The sequence below is a fragment of the Sciurus vulgaris genome (assembly GCF_902686455.1).
Source record: "Sciurus vulgaris genome assembly, chromosome: 10".
NCBI lineage: Eukaryota > Metazoa > Chordata > Mammalia > Rodentia > Sciuridae > Sciurus > Sciurus vulgaris.
The window spans coordinates 128,251,751-128,278,091 of NC_136470.1; the positions used below are offsets into that span (position 1 = coordinate 128,251,751).

The following is a 26,341-nucleotide window of genomic DNA, read 5'->3' on the forward strand; positions in this document are numbered from 1 at the left end:
GGGCAAAGCATTGAGTGTAAAACAAGGACTCTAAAAATGACATAGGTAGTATTTTCTTGCTATGTTGCAAAATGAATCCACTCACACAAGTCCCATGAGTACAGATTTTTTTCTTTAAAAACCAGTTTAGCTGATGATACAAGGGAACTTTTGTCAAAAATAACAAAACGCTCTGATTTTCTTGTAGGAATCAGGAGAAAAGTGAAAGGTTTGACTGAAGCTGGTCCTTGGCTAGTGAAGTTGTTCTTGGCAGACAACAGTCTAGATGGAAAAGGAGGAGGAGACTTGTTGGAATTCACTCGAACTTTAACATGGTGAGTAACAAATAGAGGTTTGATTTGTCCACTTTCCTAAATGTTTGAATTACGTCATGGGGATCGTGATTTAGTTATCATTATTATTATTATTATTATTATTATTATTATTATTATTAGCAGGGATTGAACTCAGGGACACTTCACCACTGAGCCACATCCCCAGACCTTTTTTGTATTTTATTTAGAGACAGGGTCTCACTGAGTTGCTTAGGGTCTCACTAAGTTGCTTATGGCCTTGAACTCACAATCCTCCTGCCTCAGCCTCCTGAATCGCTGGGATTACAGGCGTGTGCCACCTCGCCCAGCAGGGACGATGATTTAAATGCAGATTTTTAGCAGTTTCTTGCAAGGCTGTCCAGTTCCAAGGGCACTGTGACCTGAAAGGAAGCACGGCCTGGTTGGAAGCATGCACTCCTTGGTGTTGGACGATAAAGTCGCCCCAACCTCCTTCCTCCAAAAGACATGGCTCTTCTCAAGAGTTTCTGGAAAACAGTATTTCCTAGCCACATTTGTCTTGACAATCTTAGGCAATGTCCTTGTCCAGCTCCACAGAATCCATATCCTGGGTGGGCCAAGGCACAGTTCAGGGATGCCATTAATTTAGGAAAACATGCTGGGTGCAGAGGGCTCTGGGATACACAGTCCAGCAGTCCATCCTCCCAGCACTTGGCACAGGGGCAAGGCCTGAAGCTGGAGGGCTGGTGGATGCCAAGTTGTAGTTTTAGAAGAAAAAGATTCCTCCTCTAATATCCTTCACCTCCTTATTCAAAGGAAGAAGGGGAAGACATTTGAGTCGGAGAACTTTGCTGCTCTTTCTATGATAATTATATTAATAAATTTCATTGTATTGCCCTTTTAATACAGTATTGAATTTAATCTGTTGCTGAGGGATTATCTTTTCAGTATATTGCTAAAATTTTGTTAAGGATTTTTTGCATCGATATTCCCAGGAATGCGGGTCTCGTCCTTTCCTTGTAACATCTCTGTCCGGCTGGGATCCAGGTCATGCTGGAGGCACAGAATGAGTTAGGAAATGTCTGCTCCTATTCCATTTTAGGAAATAAAGTGTTTAGTAGTGATTCCATCCTTAAGTATTTCATAGGTTCTTTGGTGAAGACATCTAGACCTGGAGCTTTCTTTGTGGGAGATTTTTAACTACAGATTCATCTTTCAAGTAGGTATAGGGCTATTCTGGTTTTGCTGCTTCTTTTTTTTTCCCCCCTGCATAAAGCTTTGGTAATTTCTGTCTTTCAAGGAATTTGTTCATTTCATCCAAATTGTCAAATTTATTGGCATAAAGTTTTTCATAATCAGTCTTTTAATGTCTGTTGGACCTATAGTGATGCTTCCTCTTTTGTTGACATTAATCATTGTTTTCCCTTTTTTTCTGATCAACCTGGCTAGAAATTTATAATTTTATTGATCTTTTCAAAAAACTGTCTTTGGTTTTCTCTACTATTGTCCTGTTTCCAATTTCATTTATTTCTTCTATTATTTCCTTTGTTCTGCTTACCTTGGGTTACATGTGTTCTTCTCTTTCTAGATTACTAAGTGTTTATTTTAAGCCTTTTTATATTTCTAATATAAATGATCATCTTAGCACTAAGCTTCGCTTTCATTGCATCCTACAGATTTTGACACATTGTATTTTCATACAGCATTCAATGAGTTAGTCGGCAGGCTTGTTCAAGACTTCTACATCTTTACTAACTTTGTGGTTACTTGCTCTAAAAATTATTGAGAAGGGGGAATTTGTGACTATTATCTTATTGAAGTTTAATCAGTTTTTATTTTGTATTTTGAAGCTCTATTATAGTTACATAAACATTTAGGATTGTTAATCTCTGTTTTTTATTTTAAAAGTCTTTTTTCAAAATATATATTTTTCAGATGTTGATGTACTTTTATTCATTTATTTATATGTGGTGCTGAGAATTGAACCCAGTGCCTCACACATGCTAGGCAAGTGCTCTAAAACTGAGCCACAACCCCAGCCCCCAGGATTGTTATTCTCTTGCTGAATTGACCCTCATTATCATTATGACGTGATTTTTTTTCTTTTCTTTTCTTTTCTTTTTCTTTTTTTTTTTTTTTTTTTTTTTTGTTCCAGGGATTGAATCCAGGGCTGCTCAAGCACTGAGCCACATCTTCAGGCCTTTTTATTTTTTATTTTGAGACAGGGCCTCACTAAGTTGCTTAGGGCCTCTCTAAATTGCTGAGGCTGGCCTTGAACCTGTGATCCTTCTGCCTCAGCCTCCTGAGTCACTTGGATTATAAGTGTGTGCTATCACAGCCAGTTTAGAAACTTTTTAACCATTACTTTTCAAATACCTTTTCCTATCACTCTTTCTATTTCTTCTGAAACTCTAACTACAGGTATGATGAGTGGCTCGAATTTGTCCCACAGCTAAATAATGCCATTTTCAATTTTTTTGTTTTTGTTTTGTACCAGGGATTGAACTCAGGGGCTCTTAACCACTGAGCTACATTCCCAGCCCTTTTTATTGTTATTTTGAGACAGGATCTCACTAAGTTGCTTAGAGCCTTGCTAAATTGCTGAGACTGGTCTCCAACTTGTGATCCTCCTGCCTCAGCCTCCCAAGTTGCTGGGATTACAGGCATGCGACACACACTGTCGCAAGTAGTGAGTAAGAGGGGAATCAAGTTTGGTTCCAACAAGTGGATTTTATTCATGCAGTGCACACTCAACTTAACATTCCTAATAATAGCAAGTCACAAATACATTGAAGATTCACTCCCTTGTTCACCTACAGTCCAATCCCCATGGACTTACTCAATGCAACGTCTCTTAGCCAAGAAGTCAGTCAGCAAGACCGAGGGGATTCTTCTTAGCCGTAGCCTCTCTCAGCTCCTTGGAAGTCTTTGGATGTCCTCGGGGGTCCAATAAGCCAGAGGCTGGGTGGCAGTTGCCACGGGAGAGGTGGTCTGTCATCTAACCTCAGTGACAACGGATGATCAGCAATCAGTGATGGAGTGGACAGTAGCCAGGGCAGTCAAGAGACAGAGCGACGTGGAGTCCTCTGGTCACGGTGCTACTGACAGTTTGCTCCAAAAGTCCAGGGGTTTAAGTAGTGACCTAGTCATTCTCTGGTCTTCATTGATAAAGACCAGAACACGACTAGACTAGGAGCCCCCACTCAAACCACAGATAAAGGTTCACATCGGCATTGTTCAGGAGAGTCATCCTGCCACACAGCAAGTTTGTCACCAGGCACCTTTTATGATTTTAGTTTTACAAGTCCAGGCAAATACCAAATACAGCTTATTATTACTACATAACACACAGCTATAGCAATTCCTATTATTTCATCTCATTGCACACACCTGGCCTGGGTTCATTTTTTCCCGTCTCCTGTCCCTCTGCCTTCCACTGATGGCTCCCGTTGCACGTCCTGTGTTCACTAACCCATCCTCCTGCAAGCCTCACGTGCCGTGGGTGTCCTCCAGTGTTTTTTAATCTCGGACCTCGTCCTCTTCATCCCTAAGTTCCATCCGGGTCTCCCTGTTGCTGCACTCTGTCTGCGACCCCTTCGTGCTCCTCTGCCTTCCTGAGTATCCAGGCTATGCTGACCGTGAATTGGTTGATGTCTTGGGATCACCCATGTCATTCTGGGTATTTTTTAAATACTTTTTTTAGTTGTAGATGGACACAATGCCTTTATTTATTGATTTTTATGTGGTCCCGAGGATCCAACTCGGTGCCTCACCTGTGCTGGGCAAGCGCTCTACCCTGAGCTACAGCCCCAGCCCAGCATTCTGGGTATTTTGACTAAGCGTTCTTTGGGTTAAGATTCTGGTTTTCCTGCTTCAGCACTTTTTCTTTTTGGAGGCCAGACCTGGTGAGTTCATGTTCTTGGTCCGTAGGAGAGTTTTTCATTCTTTTTGGTACTTTCAGGCTTTGTTCTCTGGTGCAGCCAAGTTCCTTGGATCCCTTGGCATCTCGCTTAGAGACTGCCTTAGAACCGTCCAGAACAGCCTTTTCTCTGGGATGGATTTGGCTCCACCCAGGCACTGCCCTTCCTAGGCCCGCACCTCATGCCCCCTGTGTTAGGAGGCGTTCAAGCTCCTCCTGGTTGGAGTGCCACCTGCCAGCCCCTTAGCTCCCGGGATTGTCCCTGGCTGCTCCTGTCCCGCAGTTCTCTGCTATCCCTAGTGATTTCCTCAAAAGTGCGTTCTGATGAGGACTCAGCAAGGCCCCACAGAGCTCCTTCTCCCAGTGTCCTCCCTGCTTCATTCTGCCTGGAAATTCCAGCCTCCTTTACCCAAAGCCTCAACTCTGCACTTTCTACTCAGTGAGAGCAGCGGCATCTGACCGGGGCACTCCCAGGGCTCACCACCTCTGGTCATCGTCCCACACTGCCTGTGGCCCCATCTCTGGACGCTGTTGTTCAATATATTTCCTCTGGGTTTTAAAACTGGTTTCAAATGGAGGGTGGATCCAGTCCCTATGGGTCCGTCCTGGCCCAAAGCAGAGGGCCTGCTTCATTAGAAGCTGTGAACATAGCTCTCTCCCCCTCACCCCAATCCTGAGACGGAAATGTCATCACTCCTGTCTTACACCTGAGGAAACAGGTTCAAAGAGGATGGGTCACTTCCCGGCACGTCGAGGGTGGTCACCGTCAGGTTGGGTTTCACACCTGGCCTGGCTGCTCAGTGTCTGACTCCCGCTCCCCCTTTGGAGGGTCCCATCCTCGCGGGCCCTGGAGGGCTGCCTGTCCCCATCTCGTCTTTGTCATACCCGATGCTTTTTGACCCCTCGGCTCTCACTGTTTCGGAAACCCGCCTCCGCCGACCATTTTTTAGCCATCATTCTTGCTTTCGCCTTCTCTTTGAACCCTTCCCACTCTAGTGGCCTCACCTGGGCTCAGGCAATAGCTCAGTGCAAATTCAACATCCGTGGTCTTTGTACCGTTCAACTCTTCTGGGTCTTTCCAGCCTCACCTTGTCTCACAGGCAGTTGGTGACCTTTTTTTTTTCTGTTCCCTGGTGGTTCTGGAGACCAAACTCAAGACCTCCATCAGGCAAAGCAAGTGCTCTACCTCTGAGCTGCACCCCCGGCCCCTGTTTTTGGGATTAGAGTGTCAGAATCGCAGACTCCTGGAGAGGACAGCATACTATCCTGGTGACCTGGAGTCGGGCCTCGTGGTTATTTTCAAGCACGCCGCCCACTCCACCTGCCCCTGCAGTTCCCTGCCGAGTCATTCTGGGCAAGTCAGACAGCTTTTCTTCAGCTCAGTTTCCTCATCTGCAGACATGAGCCTAAGAATAGTGCCCAACTCAGAGGTTGTGGTAGGGTGAATGAGATCACGCACATGAGGTGCCAGGCAGACTGGCCAGGCCCTGGCAGCCACCTTGGCTCCCAATAGAAAAGGAGCCCCCGTGGACGGTGACTTGCAGGAAGCACCGTCCCTGGCCACTGAAGCAGAGGAAGCTCCCCTTCTAGACCTCGGCTTCAGGGTTCAGCCCTCGGCAGGCAAAGCCCAGCTGGATCTCTGCCCCGCTCACACCCTGGGTGGTACCTGGTCCACAAGCACCTCACCTCGCTGGAGCCAGGCTGTGAACCCACCTGGAGGCAGAGTGTTGAGTTTGTCTTCGACGCTCTCTGTCTTCCTTGTGTGGACCTCTCATTCCCCCTTGAGGCATCTGGGATCTTGCCCTCCTTGTCCAAAGAAAAGGGCCACAGCCGGGCAGTTCTGGAAGCCACAGCTGGTCAAGCCCTGACGAGACAGATGGTTTCCTTGGGAGCAAGACCTTCAAAACAGTCTGGCAGGACCTTTCAGCCCAGGTCTGGAATTCTAGCCGCTAAAACTGTGGGAAGGTGTAGACAGAGAGCAAGAGAGTGGCCTCCTGTTCCATGTTGACCCTCACTGAAATTTCATGCCCCCAGCACATGGTAAGAGCTCAGAGTTGTCATCTTGATACTCATATCATGTTGTTAAGTTTCCTTTAATCCCTGAATTCCTGCAGTGCTGAGCACATAATGAGCACTTTTTTTCATTTGGGTACTGGGGACTGAACCCAGGAGAGCTTCACCCTTGAGCCACATCCCCAGCCCTTTTTATTTATTTACTTTTTTAATTTTAAGACAGGGTCTCTACATTGCCCAGGCTGGCTTCAAAGTTGAGATCCTCCTGCCTCAGCCTCCCAAGTCACTGGGATTTTAGGTGGACACCACTACCTTAATAAATAGTCACTCGACATTACAGCATCCTTGGTATTAATTTGCAAGATGCTTTTATATAAACTCCTATATTCTGTTGTTACCACAACCTTATAAAATAGGCAGAACAGCCTTTTTCAGTCCAGCTTTAGAGCTAAGGAAAGAGAGACTCAAGAGGGCCCATGGCCTGCCGATGATCACATGATGGATAAGAGGTGGAAGCCAAGCAGAAGCCAGACTGCCCCAGATTCCACATGGGTCATGATGCCAGAGTCCCAGACACCAGCCAGCAACCCACCAGGCCACGAAGGAGTTTTCAGTAGGGCTCGAGGAAACGAGAACAATGCCGTTTATTTTTCATGAAGTTAAACTTACTTGATTTTGAAAGTTGTCCTTTATTTTGAAATGATGGCCTAATTTTATGCAAAAGTCCTTGTTTGTTTATCGTGTTGCTAGGTGAGAGTTGTTATTTATTTGCCAAGTCCTGTGAGTCCTTCTGACCTTTTTTACATTTTGCTTGTGTATCAACTACAAATGTCTGGGAAGTCCTGCTCAGTAACACACCGTATCTTTTGAACAAATAAATGAATGAAGGATTGAAGGCAAGTAAAATCCTTATCTTACCATCTTCCCTAAGAGACGCAGAGCATTGAAACTCGAGAGGTTGAACTGGGAGAAACTGCTCAGGATGTCTCCAGTCTCCAGTTCAATCAGTGCTGTTGGGGTGGGACAGGGAGAATGGAGAGGACTTAAGAAGACAGTCAGCCAGGTGCACCGTGGCCCACGTCTATAATCCCAGGGACTCAGGAGGCTGAGGTGGGAGGATTGCAAGTTCAAAGCCAGGCTCAGCAACTCAGTGAGGCCCTAAGCAACTTAGTGAGACTCTATCTGTAAATATAATGTAAAAATGGGCTGGAGATGTGGCTCAGTGGTTAAGTGCCCAGAGATTCAATCCCTGGTACCAACCAACAAACAAACAAACAACAAAAAAAAAAAACCCCAAGTCCGTTCTGCGTAATAATTCAGTTGAGTTTGAGTTTCTTCCATGCTGTGACATCATCCTTCTGTTTTGTCATTTTCTTTGGGCAGCTTGATCAGGTACTCTACCCACTTGAGGGAAATCGACCTTGGAAACAATGTCCTGGGAGAAACGGCTGCTGGTGACATCCTTGGAGCACTGAGAGCCAGAAAGACAGGTAGAGCATTTTCAATGGATGTGCCCCCCCACCTGCCAATCTTCTCCTTCCTAAACTCTGTAGTGTTCCCAATCTGCTCCACATTTTTTTCCATTTTAATAACAAAAACTATTCAATACCAGGAGCACTGTCACAGGCGGGCCACCACCGTGTCACAGGCAGGCCACCAGTGGTTTGCACAGAGTTCAAGAACTTTTAGGATGTCATACATAGTCTTCCATCTAAGTAATGACATCCCCCCACCAAGACACGGGGTCTTGGCTATGTTGCCCAGGCTGGCCTTAATCTCCTGGGCTCAAGTCATCCTCCCACCTCAGCCACCCAGGTAGCTGGGACTACAGGTCTGGCTAGAAATAATCATTTTTAAAGTGAATTTTTCTCTACTGCTTTTTCTTCTGTTTTCTGTCCTCCTTGCTTATTCTCCAGGAATATTCTTCTCTGGTTCTCTATTCTCCCAGCCCAACCTGCAAGGATTTCTTCAGGTATCAACTAGAAAACGGAAGTAGTAGTCCTCGAGGGGTCACAGTGTGTTTCTATATCCTCTGCACCCAAGAGTGGTTCATTGTTATTGGCCTGGGCAGCATGAAGAGCATGTCGCGATCATGCAGCCCTTGAAGCTGAGACACTCACACGAGGCAGCTGACCTTGGCCACCCCATCTGTCCTTCACCAGCAGAGTCAACAATGGATGCTCTTCCTGCTGAAGGAGGGGAGGAGGAGAAAGACCGTTTTAAATGCAGCACTGCAAATGACATCATAAACAGATTTGAAAATGAAATTCAATATTAGGAAAATTTGGAGGCACTCTTGTGCATTCCATGGCAAATCAAGAGGACTTCTGTCGCACACGCATCTGGTCTTTCCTGTTTCTGCCGTAAAATGAATGGCCTCAGAGATTGGCGTGAATGTACACAGCATTTTTCTTTCAAAGTTGGCAGTGTTTTAGAGAGAATTATAATATGATCGCTTCCTGTATTGACACTTTCTAAACTAAAACTCTTGGATTTTTTAATGGCCGGGCAAATGACGCCAGGATCTTTCGGTGATCCTTTTCTTCAGAGGAACAGAACATCTACTCCCTATTCCATTAGAGTTGAATTCCAGTTCAACAGAACTGTTCTGTTAAATTTAATTCAAATTTAACTTTAATTTAAACTTGATAAACAGGAGGCAGGTTAATGATTTGATTCTGCTTTCCCTGGCCCTGCAGCAGAGGCATTAAGAGACAGCAGGCAATCTTCTGACTATTAGTGAGCGCTAATGATGGACCGTCTCAGATGACGTGGTAGAAAATGATTCTCATCAAGTACATATTTAGAACTGGCAAACAGTGTGCTTTTTTAGTAAATGATTTAATTTGCATAAAATGAAAGAATAATTACGAAATGCCCACCTGGAAATGCACACATTTAGAAAACATTAAAAGGTAGTTGGTAGTTCAAGAAATTGGTTTTTCCAAATTTACTAGTATTCATCAGGAGTAGCTTTAATGCATTTATTTATCTCCTGGGCTCAAATAATTATGGGATGTTTCTGATGAGGCACCTCAATCAGATGATTAGTTTGAACTCCAAGGAAGATTCCCCAAGGAGATTCCTTAGGGAAATTCTCTTGCCATTTAGCCCTAATGACATCATTTTAAATGTTAAAAGGCAATTAGTAATATTGCTGCTTATAGAACTAATGTTCTTTTATTGATTGTATCTGTGTTCTTATCATTTGCAAGTTAACAAGCTAATTTCTAATTTTAACTCTTTCACAAAATCCAAATTAACAGCCCGAGGGCACTGATTTGCCTACCAGGGAGCTGTCTTCAATGACGCATCCTGCACAGTAGGCTCAGAAGCCTTAGACCCAGCCCATTCAATGGGGTTGTGAGATGCCCTACTCGTTTGTCATTATGTTCTTCTTCCGCTCAGGTAAATTACCAGCCTTAAAAATTACAGTCACTCCCCAGATCTCTTCAGACACCTTCAGATCTATTTGGAAAACTGGCAAGAAATCGAATACAGCCCGAAGAAAGAAAAAAAGGGCTCGTTCCTGAATGTCTGTGTCGGTGAGTAGTGTCCACCAGGGGGCGCTGGACGGAGCCTCGGCGCTCAGCAGGGGCGGGTGGAGCCATCAGATGCAGATTTCGTGCTGAATAATGAAGATTTATGCTTTAGATCACACGCCCCTAAACCCTCGTCCCATTCTAATGAATAACGACTGTATCAAGAGGCAACAGCATGTTCCCTCAAAGATTTAGCGCAAACCCTGTCTCCCCTTTAACCCCTCACCTGCCCAAATTCTCCACTTCCGGTAGCCTGTTGCACATCTATAGAGGTGAATTGACCTGAACTCTTCATGAAGCCTGCTACCTCTTGGGGGGTAATGATTTAGGTATGTTCATTCTCTACTGTGTAAAGTTGAAATTCCTTTTTCCTTTTCTTTTAACTTGTGATTTCTCATTTACTATCTCACAGGTTAAAAACTGAATATCAATGTCGTATTTCCACAAGGAGGTCATGGATTTTGATGGCCACACAGACCACACAGATGGAAGGATATTGCTTGTTCTATAATAATATTTTTTCATTGTAACCAAAGCATTTTCAAGTTCTAAAATTTGAAGTGATGTTAATCCTATCATGTCATTTCTAAAATGTGGGTTTCTCAGTAGGTCTTGTTACAAACAGGTGCAATTCTTTTTTGGGACCTCTAGTGCATAGCAGATTTATAATTTGAAGGAAATCATACTTTTTCTAAGAAAGAAAGAATCTTTGTTCATAAATGCCTACAGTTGGGAATAATAGAAATGTTGAGAAGTAATAACTACTTCCTAAAAGGAAATATTTCCCCCAAATTAGGATCTTCCCAACTGGGTACACAGGGCACACATGTAATCCAAGCCACTTGGGAGGCTGAGGCAGGAGTCTCCCAGCATGAGAGACTTAGTGAGACTCTGTTTCAAAATAAAATTGAAGGGCTAGGGTCATGGCTCATTGGCGAAGCATCCCTGGGTTCAACACCCAGTACTAAAAAAAAAAAAAGGTCTTCCCCAAATGAGGAAACTTCTGATCACCCTACTTGGGTGAAGATGCCAAGCAGCCCGATGAGAAATGGAAGAGGCGTGATTGATGGGCATATGATGATGTATCAGATCAGCTGAGTTTTACATATTGCATATGGTGCATGTATGAAGAGTAGGCACTGGGCACTGAGATGAACCAGAACTCTCTGTGGAGATCCTGCTGTTTTCCAGGGGTGTGACCTGGGCAAGCCAGTTAACCTCACCACACCTCAGTTTCCCCTTATGTAAGAAAAAAGTAAGAATAGCTTCAGTCGCACTCACTGAGCTTTGAGTGAGCCAGCAGATGTCAACAGTTTTAGGACAATATCTGGTTCATAATGTGCACTTCAAAATAAATGCTATTAGCTGCTCTTGTCACTGTTATTGTTGGTGGTAGGATGGAGTGGTTTGACTTATTTCACTTATGAGGTAAGAGAAATTGAAAAGAAGTTTGAAGTAAAAACAAAAATCTTCATTCTACATACAAATATAATAAATGCTGGCAAGTTCATGGAAACTAACTATGGAGGTGGGCAGCAGGGATAGTGAATTATCTCACTCTCCAGGATCTTAGTACCCAGGTAAGAAGACAGGGATCTCCCACATTAGCCACGAGCAATAATGGAGTATAAGTATTGAAAGAATGTCACTGGGCAGGATAAAGAAGGCTATAGAACAATGAGAGCCAACTTAACACATTTACCAGAATTTATATATCTAATGCCTGAAACCTCATGAGAAACTGCATCTACTTAAAAAATTATTGTTTAAAGTTTTCCATGCATAAAATCAGTATGCTTCTTTGGGAGGTCTTTTGGCAATGTCTATCTACATGAAAACTATATAGCTTCAGATGCAGTCATTCTAACTTTAAGAAATTTGTTTTACAGATGCACTCTCATACATGTGAGGAAATATGAGAATATTCAGTGTAGTAATGTTTATTTTACATTGTAAAAATTAAATGTCTTTTAAAGGGCCCTCTAAATAAATCACAGAAAATGTATGTGATGCAATACATAATAATGTAGCCTTTTAAAAAAATAATGTGGATATGTGAGGTATCCAAGTAATACTATTTTCAAAATCAGGCTACAGAATAATATATGTGAACGTTTCATATTATAAAATAAATCGAAGCTGGGTGCAGTGGTGATGTCTGTAATCCCAACAACTCAGGAAGCTGAGGTAGGAAGATCCCAGTTCAAGGCCAACCTTAGCAACTTAGAGAGACCCTGTCTCAATATTAAAAAATAAAAAGAACTGGAGACTTAGTTCAGTGGTAAAGCTCTCCTGGGTTTAATCCCAAGTACCAAAATAAATAAATAAATAAGAATTGAAGCCAGGCACAGTGGTACACACTTGTAATACCAGCAACTTGGGAGGTTGAGGTAGGAGAATCCCAAGTTAGAGGCCAGCCTTGGCAACTTAGTGAAAAAAAAAAAAAAAAAAAGATGAGGGGGTGTAGTAGCTCTGCAAATTATAGTATAACCTAGCTATTCCATGTCTGGTTTTATTTACAAAAGAATTGAAAGCAAAGTCATAAAGGATGTTTGTATACCATGTTCATGGAGGTGCCCAAAAGGTGGAAGCAATTCCAATGTCCACTGACAAATGAATGGATGAACAAAATGTGCAGGCCTGCCATGGAATATTATTCAGCCTTTAAAAGGAAGGAGATTCTATATGCTATAACATAGGTGAGCCTTGAGGACTTTATGCTAAGTTAAATCCAGTCACACAAAAAAACAAATGCCATGTTTCTATTTATATACTTAGATTAGTAGAAATCAAAGACAGAAAGTTGAATGGAGGCTGCCAAGAGGTGGAGGGAGAGGAAAATGGAGAGTTGTTCTTTAATGGGTACAAAATTCCAAATTTGCAAAGTGAAAATGTTCTGTTGCATAACTGTGAAGATAGCTCACCGCAACTGAACTATGCATTTAACTATGGTTACAATGGTAAATTTTATGTATATTTTTCCCAGATCAAAAATTCTAATGAATTGGTGTATTATGTGCCTGGTAATACATCTGTAGGAATTTCTGAAGAATCTATTAACAGTACTTGGTGGGGGGTGTTCATCATGTACTCATTTTTACTATTTTAACGTTTTTACCATTTATGAGCTGTCAATTTAAAAACACTTAAGATAGTTCGACACTTATGATGAGCTCTTAAGCTTCAGTAGCTACACTCTCATTGCTGTGGGACCTGGTGCCACCTGATCAGAAGCAGCGCCAGTGCTGTGGTTTCCTTGGAGAGCAGGCATGTGGTGGCAGAGACTGGTTGGTAAGGCTGCAGAGATGAAGACATTTTCCTAAGTGCAGCCAGAGCAGCGCGGGGAGAGCTGTCCAGCTTCAGAGATGTTCAGAGACAGTCCTGAGTGTGACAATGCAGACCATCTGCCTGGGGTCCTGGAGAGGAGTCCTTGGGTGACTCTTGAAGGTAGGTTGGGCCCGTGCTGTGGCAGAGCTGAAGTGACCACCTGGGACATTTAGGTTTTGTCCTGAGGACAGGGTGGAGCCATGGGCCATCTGGAGCAGGAGGGTGCCAGGTCAAATTGGGGGCAGAAGCAAGAAGGAAGCCAGGGCAGGGGAATGAGGTTCAGACTCCACACTGAGAACGGATAGCTGGCTTTATGCTAGAAACTTCTAAAGGAAGGATGAGCATGAGGACAAAAGGAAATGGGAAGAGTCAAAGGTGATCACGGGGTCAGGCCAGCACAGTTACATCTCAGGCAGAGAAATGGAAGTCTTACAGGAGAGCTGCGTAAAGAGCTCCTTCTTCACCCATTGAGTCTGGACCAACGAGCAGATGTGACCAACGTCTGATAGAAAACGCCGGCAGGATCGAGAAGAGAGGCAAGAGCAAACGCCGCCAGGTACATCCAAACCCGAAGCTCAAGAAGATTCGAGGAGGAGCAGTTTTAGACAACGTGATCAAATCACTCCTGAAAACTCAATTTTCTTAGAAAATGTCATCAGGTTTCTGAAGAAGCCATCATGAGATCTAGGCATGGGTTTGTCTCATTTTTCATCAATTCCACAATACATCTTTTTTAGTCACACCTGAAATTGATCAATGTCATGCAGTTAATGGTTAATATCTTACACTGAATGAAACACGGTTTGGAGGATTTCAAGAATTTTCCAAAAAAGGCAGATTGCTTTGGTTGAATGTGTGCTTTCAGCATCGTGTGTGTGTGTGTGTGTGTGTGTGTGTGTGTGTGTGTGTGTGTACGTGTATTGGAGGGATTTCTGGCCACAGCGCCTTCATCTCAGACCAAAAGAGGCTACTGAACTGTAGGAGTCGACCCGACCAAAGAAGACTAGCAGGTGCCCAAGGGTCCTGTGAGAATGGACATAATTATTTCCAAGAAGGAAATGAGATGCACCCGGGCTCTTGGTGAGTGACAGAGCACAGACTTGCTCAGCCGGGCATTCCCAGCGGGACGTACCAGATACATTTTGGACTGACGATGACGTCTGGCCTTCAGGACGGTTTGGTTGTCCTCGTTTTTTGTGGTGCTTGGCTGGAATCCAGGGCCTCATGCGTGCTAGGCAAATGCTCTACCAATGACCCACAGCCCCGGTCACAGGAACAGTGTTCTGACTTTGTCTTCAAACTTTCAAACACCAGGCCCTTTGGAAAAATGAAGCCAGTTCAATAATCAGCTGTCATTAAGATTGGGTGGATTTGTTTTCCCAGTACAGTAAAGAGATCCAGAGTACACTACTGTAGCATAAGGATTATTTGGAGCCAAGGCATTTGAGAATCAACAGATGCGGTAAGAGTTGTTTGAACTTTCAACTTTGCTTCTGAACTCTCTTATCTACCCAAAAGTAGTATTTCCCAGAAGAATTCAACTGTCATCAATCCCTTCCCCAGAAATTTCAAAACCAAGGAAATATTGACATCTTTCTCCGGAGAAAGCACTGGGATTCTAAACCACCTGGACGTTGTCACAGACCTATCATATCACCCATCTGCTCTCCTAAGGTTGTTTTATCTTTCCCATAAGCACTCTTTCTCCCCCTCCCTCTCCCTCACATGCATGGTACATAAACCCCAAATTCTAACTGCCTCTTTGAATTTGTTATTCTGTGAACTTCCAAGTACTTCTGTGAACAGAAATCTGTCTTTTCTCTTGCTAATGTGGGGTTTTTTTTTGGTCAGTTTAATTTACTGACAAATACTGAACATTACAGTATAGAAGGCTGGGGAATGAGGTTCAGTGGTAGAGTACTTGTCTATCCTCTACAAGGCCCTGGGTTCAATCCCCAGTACTGAAGGAAAAAAATAAAAGTGTAGAAGAAAACACAGAGACTCACACCTGTAATCCCAGCGATTTGGGAGACTGAGACAGGAGCGTCACAAATTTGAGGCCAGCCTCAACAACTTAGCAAGACCCTCTGCAATTTTGCAAGACTGTCTCAAAATAAAAAATAAAAAGGGCTGGGGATATGGCTCCATGGTAAAGCACTCCTGGGTTAAAAAAAAAAAAAAAAAAAAAGGAAAAGAAAAGAAGGAAAGAATGAAAGAGGGAAAGAAGGAAGGAAGGAAAATGTTTCCTCTCCCAAAAAAGGAAAAATTATTTTAGTCAAGATAAATGTCATGAAGGAATGAGGAAATGTTTACTGGAGTGAGGATCAAAGAAACACACAACAAAAGCATTTGCTCACACTGAAAAAGGTTTTTCCTAAAGGACTAAATATTTTACTTTAAGGAAAATCTCTAAAACAAAAGCCACCGTGTCCTCACTGTGCTCAGCATGAGGAACAGAGGCCGTGCCGCTGAGGAAACGGGTCCTGCAAGCCAGTTGAGCCTGGGTTTTTCTGAGCTGAAGGCTTGGGGTGAATCCGGAGCTAGAAGACACCAGGCAGGGTGCTTAGGATCTGAGACAAAGCCCCCTGGGGGTGAAACCTGGGGGGATGAATGGCAGAGTCCCTGGGTCGGGGGCCTCTGCTCCTGACCTCTGGGGCCCCTGTGCTGGCTTCCTGCAGTGAACCCCTGCACAGGGCTTCATTCCTGATCTCTGTCATCTAGAACTGACATGCCACATGTCCAGACTACTCCCCTCCTTCCCACCTTCCACCCCCATCTTCCCTCCTGCCCTCTGTCCTTGCATTTCACCCAGGGCAGAGGGCCCTTCCTCCAGTGTCACCCTCAGCACCTGCTGGACCATCCGCCCTTCTGCCTGTCCCCCATCCCTCTGGGCTTCCTGCCTCCCCCTTGCACTCACAGCCTGGTTCCCTCCGGCTGGGTGCACTTCATACTCCCCTGGTTGCAGCCTTCCTTCTTTATAAATAAGCTCCCTAACATCTGCAGCCGTCTACAGTCAGACACGTGGTCGTTTCTCCTGAACAGATCGTGCGCTCTGTCGGGTTTGTCTGGGTTTGTTCACAGGCATTTTTGTCTGGCTCCGAAGGCCCCGTCGCCTGGCTGCTATTGCTCTGCTATTGCTCAGGCTGGCCGGCTCTCTTCCCTCTCATTCTGACCTTGAGGGCCTCCAGTTCCACCTCCCTCTTCCCTGAAGCTTTCTCTCTGCCTCAGTCTTCCCAGACGTGTCCACCCGCCCAGGGCTCACCTGCCACTCATTCACACCCAGCCAAATGCCACTGTGCCCACATTTATGTTCCTACACATTTGAGCATTCTTGTCCCCCTGAACAGGTCCCTTGGGTCTGGTCAGCATCCACCCTGTCCAAGCACAAGATTTGGGATCAGGCCCAGTGAGAGGCAGGAGGTTCTGAATCCCAAACCTGACACCCTAAGATGCCATAAGAGTCTCCGTGCCTCAGTTTTCTTATCTTTTAAATGGAGACACTGCTTTTTTTGCTCCAGAAAACATAAAATGATGACCCTGGGATATCTTAGTTTTAAAGCTTCTACCTTCACATAATAACTGTGTGATCTTTGTTAAGATCATTACCCTACATATAAAAAGAGGATGTTAAACTAGCCCCAATAGGGTCCCTAGGGTTTCCAGGATACTTTTAGGGGATAAATGAAGTCAAACTCTTCCCGTAACCATATTCATAGCTATTTCCCACTTTCCACCCTCATTCTCTTGAGTATACAGTGGAATTTTCCAGAAAGGATATGTCACTGCTCTAATAATAACTTGTAATGGGTCTTATTTTTAAACAAATTAATGCATTTTATTTTGCTTCTATTTTTTGCAGTACTGGGGATGGAACAGGGCACTTTACCACTGAGTATATCCCCAGCCCTTTTTATTTTTTTATTCTTGAGACAAGGTCTCACTATGTTGCTGAGGCTGGCCTCAAATTTGTGAGGGTACTTCCTCAGCCTCACTCGTCGCTGGAATTACAGGCGTGAGCGACCGCGGCGGGCTGCATTAACACATTTTAAACTTTTTGTTTCCTTTTGTTAAAAGCAAACATCTGTCTACATCCATGTATCTCCTACATAAACGAAAGTTCTTTAAGGTTCTCATAAAGTTTAAATGTAAAGGAGTCCTGAGACCAAAAAGCCTGAGAAACACTGAACTCATTTCCTAGATCTTTCAGGTCATTCATTCATTCAACAAACAAGCCTGGCACGTTTAGATACTGAGCCTGCGGTAGCCACGAGACTTGCAGCCCCCGCGCTGACAAGAGTTTGCATTTGGGAGCTAAGAGACGAATTAGCAAGGTAAGAGCGGCAGGTTTAATGCCCGCAGGGAGCACGACGCGGACCCGGCGCCCCTGCGGCCTGCTCTGAGGTCACGCTCCAAGGCGCAAGAAGCCGAGTCTCAGCCGGGACCCTCCGAGGCCTACGCCCCGTGGCTGCCGAGAACGGGGAGGCGGGGCCACAGTCCCCGCCCCGGCGCCGGCGCAGGGTGACGTCACCGGACCGCGCCAGCCAATCGCCGGCCGCGCCGCTGTGGGCTCCGCCGTGGCCCGCGGCCTGCGGGCGGCGCTATGGCCCGTCGGGCGGCCCCACAGAGCCGCCATAGCCGCCCGCTTCCTTTAACCCAACGTCCTCGCCGCCGGCTCCGCGCCGCCGCCATGGCCGACGTGGAAGACGGCGAGGAACCCTGCGCCTTGTCGTCCCACTCCGGGAGCGCAGGCTCCAAGTCGGGGGGCGACAAAATGTTCTCCCTCAAGAAGTGGAACGCGGTGGCCATGTGGAGCTGGGACGTGGAGTGCGATACGTGCGCCATCTGCAGGGTCCAGGTGATGGGTAAGCGCTGCACGTGAGGCCGGGGCGGCGGGGCGGCCTCCGCGGGCCGAGCGCAGCGCGGGCGGGGAGCGGCGGGGTCGTCCTGCCGGCGCGGGGACGCGGGCCACGCCCAGACCGCCTGCGCCCCGCGCCGCGGCCGCGGGTCAGCGGGGCGGTCCGCGGCGGCCGGTGCTCCGGGCGGAGGATCCGACCAGGTAATTGCAGGTGGCAGTGGGTGCGCCCAAGAAAATGAAGCCGGAGGCCTGACGGCAGCAGGAGAACCCACCCGACGTGCGAGGCCAGCCCCGGCTCCAAAGGCAGACTGCAGGGTCGGGGCCGCGGGCGCGGGTCGGCGGGGCGCCTTCATGGTCTGGTCACGCACCCGAGTGATGCTGGGGAGTCTTCGTCCACGCACAGAAAGACGCCCTCGATTCTAGTCGAGAGGCGCAGGAGAGGAGAGTGTGCACGGCCGGGGCCTGTCGGGATTCGCTACTGCTGCCGCTGTTCGGCTGGTTTTTAAATGAGGATTGATTCTAGACGGGACAGATAGACCTCGCTTGCTTGAAGTGTGTGTGGGTCAAGGGTATGTGAATTGCATGGGAATTGAGCCCCCTGCTGCCGGGTGCGTGGTGCATACCTGTAATCCCAGCAACTCGGAAGTCTGAGGCAGGAGGATCCCAAGTTCAGGACCGCCTTGGGCAATGTAGTGAGACCCTGTCTCAAAATAAATACAAAGGGGATGTAGTTCAGTGGTAGATTGCCCCAGAGTCCAATCCCCAGTACCAAAACTAAAGCAAAACCAAAAACCCTTTATTCAGAAACAAAACTTCATCTCCATCTACTCTCCTTTCCGTAGTAGGATGTCATTCCTAGAGAAGATATTGTCCTGCTCTGTCATACCTCTGCAGAGACCCCTCTTTTACAAATATGCCTTCTTTTGAATAAAAAATATTGCACCAAATGAAAGATAGCACATAGCACAACAGCCTCTTTGAGTTTTATATGGTTTCTGTTTTGAATCTCAAGACAGGTGCTTTTTAAATGGATTTAAAATGACTGTGAGACTGTCTTCAATAGTGAATGGTGATGTTTCTTGAAGGTGTTTGGAGAAAACTTAGTGGCTTGCCCTGAAAAACAAAGAGAATTGGAGAAAGAGAATTCTCCTTGTTGGAGAGTGAGACTTGCAACCTATCAGAATCAAGAGATCTCCCAGCTTATGGTTCTCTTATGTCTTTCATTCCTAAGGGCTTGTTTCCAAAATTTACAACATGGGATTCAAATATTTTTATTTTTACTTTTGAAAAACTTTGATTGTGGATATGATCCACTTACTTTGCTTATTAAATTTGTAAAATACCTATTTTATTTGCATTCAGTACAGCCATCCACAAAGGTAGAATAATAATTTCCAGGTTGGGAGGCAATTTTAACTGATGCAGAAGACTTAACCTTTTGTTCTTTTGTAGGACAAGCTTTGCTAAAAATTTTATCCCCTAAATTTCCTTTAGTCTAAACTTCCTTGCATGGTAGGCAAACACACTACCACTGAGCTACATCCCCAGCTCCTAAACTTCCTTTTAATACCTTTCAAGTTTTAAAATAATATCCCTAAAAGGGCATTTTAAAAGGATCTCTGTCTTAGGGAGCTCTTTTCTCCTCAATGGGGGAAATATTGAAAAGTAAGTAGAAATGCATAACCTAAAATATGATTAAGATTTTGCAACAAATGAACTTTACTGGGATACTTAAAATAGGTCAGAGTGTGGGCTATGTATGACTCAGGGTCATCATTAACTTTCTAATTATAGCAGATATTCTACTTCTGCAAATTAAACAGGAATATTTACAACAACTGTACTTTGGGTTCAGGAAAGTATTCTGGACTAGACCTTTGTATTTTGTTTAGGAGATGTTTGTGGTCAGATGACAGCAGAAGGAAATTTGTTTTTCTGATTTCCTAGTCCTTAGTCTAGCATGGTTTTAAAAGATGTTAGCTGTTGTCATACACCTTAGAAATGTGCTATTTTGAATATTAGGAACATCATTAAAAGAATTTTTTCTCTTTTTTGAAACTAAGAATTCATGCCAGGCGCAGTGGTGCACACCTGTAATCCCAGCAGCTCAGCATTGGTAAAAATGTAGAAAAAAAAATGTTCTTGTTTTCCAATGGCATGATTGTTAATTAGGATGACCTTTCTGGAAGACAGCCAGGTAATATGTATCATTTTACAGAATGCAGACTTTGTATGTTTAAGTAGCAATTGGAAATAAATTGTGATTAGTAATAAAGCCTGCACTAAATGTCAGTATATCCATACAAAGCTGGGAATGGTGCACAGGCCTGTAATCCCAGTAGCTCAGGAGACTATGGCAGGAGGATCGAGAGTTCAAAGCCAGCCTCAGCAAAAGCAAGGCACTAAGCAACTCAGTGAGACCCTGTCTCTAAATAAAATACAAAATAGGGCTGGGGATGTGACTCAGTGGCCGAGTGCCCCTGAGTTCAGTCCCCATACCCAAAAAAAAAAAGAAAAAGTTAAAAGAATTCCTATAGATTTGGGTCAACTTTTTAGTGAATCTAAAATCTATATGCATATTTCTAGATTGTGCAATAAGAACCCCCACATTCCCATATCCTTAATAGTTGGAATTTATCTAACCTGCCTAAATGGTGCCTTACACTTCTCACTCCTAAGATTTACTTGTCATACCTTTCCAGTATGGATAATACTCTTGTCCTAGGGTTGCAACCCCCTCCCCGGAGCAGATGGCACAGTGAGTATGTCCGCACAGCTAGGTTGTGACACTTCATGACTGTGTTCACCTTGACACTTCACGGAGCCTTGTTTTCCTGATTTACTAAAGAGGCACTGGGATCACCAATCCTAATATTCTTAGAATTCAGTGGTTACGCGAACTCAGGCCTGGTACTGGTGGCGGGTGGCATGTCTTTCCCTAGGCTCCTGTGCCTGTCCACCGCCCCATTAGTTTGTGAGCTCCTTTAGACACAGCCTTGTTCTTTTTCCTGTCCCCAGTGTATAAGTCCTTGCTCAGAGTAGATGCTCAGTAATTAGAGAATTGAAGAGCTCCTCAGGAGGCAGTGGTTGTTTTTCATCCACACTGGAGAGGCCAGGGCGCTGGTGTTTTTTTAAGGGTAAGAGCATGTGGAGAGGAGCAGACAGATGTCTGAGCATAAACTAGCAGAAGAAGAAAAGCAGGCTTCAGCTCCACTGTTTCTATTTTTACAGAATTATTTTTCTCTATTTATGCCGTAAACTGTTTTTTTTTTTTTTTCCTGTTGATTTGAACTTCCTTTTACCCAACTTTGACTCCTCTTCCAGCTAGTGAATGAGTCCATTTCATTGATCTCTTAATTATTCTGTAGTACCTTCTTCGTCAAGCTAATAGTACTACAGATAGGTTTTGAAAACTTCAGTGTACCCTTTATGTTCCCATTCCTAGTATTTACTCCTAAGTAATTTATTAAGATACTTTGCCATCTGTAAAGGAAATATCTGTAAAGGGAGCTTTTTCTTAGAAAGAACGTGGTGCTTAAGGGCACCTCGTATTTATTTATTTGGGCTGTAAAGCTCTTGCAGGTGGGTATCATCTTCTCATATATAAATAACCTCATGGAATGATACCTTTTTTACAGGAGAGAGAATTGGGGCTCATTGAGGTTCCTAATTTGTCCAGGGCAACAGAACTAGTAAATGCCGCTGAGGTGGGACGCTAGGCTAGCTCTGCCTGGCTGCCAAACCTGGCTTTCCCTTCTCTGCTTCAGCCCTCTAAACCAGTCTTGTTTGGGTAACCACGGTTCTGACCTGTTGGAAACATACAAAATCGTTTATTTTAAAGGAACTTAAAAGTATCTTAGGGAAGAAAGTAAAGAATTACTTTTTATAAATTGCTGAGGGAAAACTCAAGTGTCAATAAGTATGTATGACTCAAGAAAATTTGTGAAAGAAGTTTTAATTTTGTAAGTTATATATTCATATAGTTAAAAATTTAAGAAGATATATGCTGAAAACTCCTTCCCATTAAATTATCCACCCCCCCAAACTTTATTATTGTTTTTGGGGGTATCCATCTAGACTTTTTTTTAATATATTTATAAGGAAATACCAATATACAGGCATGGCTTGTTGAAAATGCTGTCTTAAAAATAAACTTCCTCTCACACTGATCATGTGAGCTTACAGTAATTTGTACTATAGTGGCTTGTGGCATATTTTTCTCTAGTGATTTTCTTTAGTGGTGCTGTCAAGACATCTTTTCATCAGAGCTTGTAAATATAGTCCTTAACCCTTGGAAATTGCTCCTAGTCATAAGTTAATTAGTAGATTGCCTTGTACTTTATTCCTCTTTAAATAGTTATATTCAGATGAGAACTAAGTATAAGTCTTTATCTTCATCTCTAACCGTTAGGGCTTTTATTTGATTTTTAAGTATCTGGGTTTTAAAAATTACATTCTGAGCATCAGAATGAGAATTGCTATTTGTTTACTTTTAGATGCCTGTCTTAGATGTCAAGCTGAAAACAAACAAGAGGATTGTGTTGGTATGTTGTCATTTCTTTTTCTTGCTTTTTCAACTAAGGGTTTTTTCTCAGTGGGGATGTTTGAATTTGCTATTAAGATTGACTTTATCAGTATACAAAAATAAACTGTAAAGCAGTGATCCATTATTAATATAAAATGTGTTGGTTCTTAAAAGGCCTTAAGGGAATGAATCTATAAATCCTATATTGCTCTAATTAAGAATTGGTTATATAATTTCCGATATGGTCATAGTAAACATTTTGGTAACCAAACAGAAATTTCCTTTTAATAGAACTACTAAGTGAGGAGTTTGTGAAATACCATTTGAATTTTGACTAAGTCAGTTTTGGTTCTCATAGGCATTTCTGTTTTCAATTCTCTTATGATATAGTAGTTAACTTTTTAACTCAGGTAGGTAGTTAGAATCATTAGGCACTAGGGGTGGAAGGTTTTGTGGTGCAGTTGTTTGCCATCCTAGTAAATCATGCTGTCAAGTCAGGTTTATTTGTATTTTGTTTTTAGAATGTAGTTGGTGTGTTAAAATGTATTAAATTATCTTTACAGCCTTAGACTACAAAGTTGTCTTAGGCTAAAAATTTTAAGCAATTCAGAGGTTTTGATGTCCTGGTTCTTGGGGTGATCATTTATAAATTGCTTTTTAAAATGTTTATAGAGTTTCCTGGCTTTGTGCTTTGTTGGCATGGCTTACCTACAGCTTCTTAACAGTAGTGGTTAATGCAGTTTTGATAAGTCCTTATTTCTTCCTTCTGAAAAGCTTAGAATGCTTTTCCCTCTACTTCCCACCCTCTCAGACAGTTTTCATAAGAAGTATTTTTTTTCCTCTCTTTTTCTGTTTCTTTCATTTAACCTTATGGTGTTGTCTTATAACTCAATGGGTTAAGCAAGGGACAGATGAAGCCCTCATTTGAGATTGCATTATTTCAGACTGAGTGCTGTCCCTTAGTTTAAAAAATATCAATTAGAAATTGTTCAGGCTGGCCTCTCTGATCACAGAGAGACCGCTCTCCAGCCAGCCACTTGGATTCATTGTCATGTGAGGAGCTACGCAGCTCTTGGATGACCTAACAGTTCATCGCTTCTAGAAAACAATTCAGTAGATGGATGGCTGATAGTGCTTAGAAGAGTCTCTCCGCCTTACAGTGGCCACCTATGAATGGAAAACTCTTAAAACTCATTCAGTTTTGGTAAATGAAAACCAGGAGGACATTTTTCAGTAAAGTAAAGCCCAGAAGATCTCTAAGGTCAGTGTATAGCTGAGAAGGTCTGGTATCTAAGGAAGATTCAAGTCCTTAATCTCCTCACTTGAAGAACAGATCATGTGGAGCTATTTAGGAACTGGTAGTCGTCAACAGCACTCACAGATTCTCAGACAGGGATGGAAGGTTTCCCAGATACAGTGACTTATTTCTTAAATGTCATTTACACCTGTAAATCTATATATTTTTATAGATAGAAAAAATACTTTGACCAATCGTCTTTATTCAGGATTATGAACCATGACTTTGATTCATAATATAAAATAAGTTGTAATTTTTAGTTTAGTAATTTAAATTGAAATGTGTCATGTCGTCTGTTCTTTTTCTTTTCTTCCAGTGGTCTGGGGAGAGTGTAATCATTCCTTCCACAACTGCTGCATGTCCCTGTGGGTGAAACAGAACAATCGCTGCCCTCTCTGCCAACAGGACTGGGTGGTCCAAAGAATCGGCAAGTGAGAGTGGTGGAAGGCTTTCTTGGTGCGGTTGTTCGCAGCCCTGGGAGATCTTGCTGTCAAGTGCCCAGCAGAGGCTAGAACACTCCAGGGAACTAATTCTTCAGATAGGAGTCGCTGGATCTGTGGTTCTTTGGGACTCATCAAAGGCATGGTTTAGCATTTCGACAGTTTTAATTTTCAAAATTCTCTACAATTAAGAAGATAATTTATTAAAGATGGTCTTTCCTACCTCTGTGGTATGTGTCACACACGCTGCTTAAAAGTGCTAGAAAGGAGAGAATTCCAGGTGGAATGAAATTTATAATTTACCTATCTACATACAAGGGACTGTGGAAACAGTTCCATTCACAGGAGGGCTTTTTGCATGCTTCTGTTTGATCAGTTAAAAAGAGAGAGAATGTAACAGTAACAAATAAAGTGCAGTTTAAAACCCAACTCTTATCCTCAATTTGTTGCTAATATTTTTATGGGAAGCAGGAACAATTCATGACATCTTTATTTGATATAATGATAATTTTGATTTTGGACCAGTGAACAGGGTAAATAAAATCTAACTTTCAGGCATGTGAAAATTTTTTTTTTTTTGGCATATGGAATTTCGATTGCCTTTTTTTTTTTTTTTTTTTTTTTTGGTGGGGCTGGGGATTGAACCCAGGGCCTTGTGCTTACAAGGCAAGCACTCTACCAACTGAGCTATTTCCCCAGCCCTTGAATTGCCTTTGAAATTATTCTCTTATTTTTGACTCATCAAGAAAACCAAAATCTGTACTTATCTCACAGTTCAATCATTGAGTTTAAATACAGAGCTATTTTCTAGTTCAGTCAGATTATGTTGTTATTGTATGTTTTAGGCAAAATACTAATGAGGAGGAACTGTTTACCAGTGTAGCATTGGATTAAAAAGTTAATCACACAGTGTTTTAATAAATTATTTATTCTGTTTACTTTTGAGTTGTTGCAATTTTGTGTGTAGCCGTAAACTTAATAAACTTACTTAGTTAAGTAATTTGGAAAAAAATTCATGCACTCTCTTTTATTTGACAGTAAAACTTAAAGTATACTACCCAGAGTCACAAGTTCAAGAAAATACTTAAATTTTATCAAACTCGCATTCAGGGGAGGTTTTGTTTTTTTGTTTGTTTGTTTTTGTTTGTTGTTTCATTTTGGTTTTGGGTACAGGGAATTGAACTCGGGACACTCAACCATTGAGCCACATCCCCAGCCCTATTTTGTATTTTATTTAGAGACAGGGTCTCACTGAGTTGCTTAGTGCCTTGCTTTTGCTGAGACTGGCTTTGAACTCAGGATCCTCTTTTCTTAGCCTCCTGAGCCATTGGGATTACAGGCATTCACCACCACATCCAGTTCAGGGGAGATTCTTGGTCACAAACTGTGGGCCACAAGATGATTTTGAATTCTTTTCTAATAAAGACTACTGATGGGGACTTAAAAAACAAAATAAAAAAAAACTAAAAATCTTTATTTCACTTCTGAAGATTCATCTTTTTTAAATCTAAGGGATGTGGATCATAGAAAGTTTAAAAATGTAATGACTAGGGTAAAAAATAGAATTCTGCATGTTTTCATATTGGCTACTTTATTAATCCAATGTCTGAAAATTTTTACTTTCGTATTTTTTCAAATATTTCAAGCTACTGAAAAAATTATACAAATCTGTCTATTTAAATGTGCAGTGAACTATTTTAGACACTTTTCAAAGATTTCTTTGAAAATGTGAACCAGATACTTCCCTCTGCTGTAGAGAGGGAAGCAGTGAAGTGTCGTTGCTCAGGTCAGTGTGACAGTATGTAAATGAAATCTGGAGGACGGTGGAAATAAGTTGATTTTCCACACAGCAGAACCACAGTCCAGCTACCTAACAAAGCCCTGTTTATGCTATACATCAGCATCCGAGGGCAGAAGAGGAGGAGGAGGAGGAGGGACTGGCACAAAGCTGCTCTGATCCTCCCCATCCTGGGATGATATCAGCTCATCTGCATCGCCAACTCAAAGTTTGGTACATATTGTTTCATTGGCAAGAACATGCTGTGACATTTAATTGTGGATTTTAAGATAAGAGTTGAGCATTGAATGAGTTATTTCTTTCCATTTGATTATGTCAAATTATTTAATTGCATATTTGGAAACTTCAATTAA

General features: G+C 43.1%; 2 protein-coding genes across 4 annotated transcripts in view; both read left to right on the forward strand.

Moving 5' to 3' along the window:
• LOC306638057 (uncharacterized protein) overlaps nucleotides 1-10,766 on the forward strand; it is a 41,780-nt gene extending 31,014 nt beyond the window's left edge. For both annotated transcript variants that reach the window (XM_079101147.1, XM_079101146.1), the window contains 4 exons: nucleotides 188-314; nucleotides 7,588-7,694; nucleotides 9,613-9,749; nucleotides 10,159-10,766. In XM_079101147.1, the coding sequence (XP_078957273.1) occupies nucleotides 188-314; nucleotides 7,588-7,694; nucleotides 9,613-9,737 (359 nt within the window). In that variant the 3' untranslated portion in view covers nucleotides 9,738-9,749; nucleotides 10,159-10,766. The remainder of the gene's footprint in view (nucleotides 1-187; nucleotides 315-7,587; nucleotides 7,695-9,612; nucleotides 9,750-10,158) is intronic.
• Nucleotides 10,767-17,640: 6,874 nt separating this feature from the next.
• Nucleotides 17,641-25,128, forward strand: RNF7 (ring finger protein 7). Of its 2 annotated transcripts, none has more exons than XM_079155957.1 (3): nucleotides 17,641-17,928; nucleotides 22,425-22,472; nucleotides 24,067-25,128. In XM_079155957.1, exons 1-3 carry the CDS (start codon nucleotides 17,674-17,676, stop codon nucleotides 24,121-24,123), a joined length of 360 nt encoding a protein of 119 aa, XP_079012083.1. In that variant the 5' UTR covers nucleotides 17,641-17,673; the 3' UTR covers nucleotides 24,124-25,128. The 2 variants fall into 2 exon arrangements, with proteins under 2 accessions (XP_079012083.1, XP_079012082.1); XM_079155956.1 differs by having other exon boundaries at nucleotides 17,656-17,935.
• Nucleotides 25,129-26,341: the final 1,213 nt, after the last annotated feature.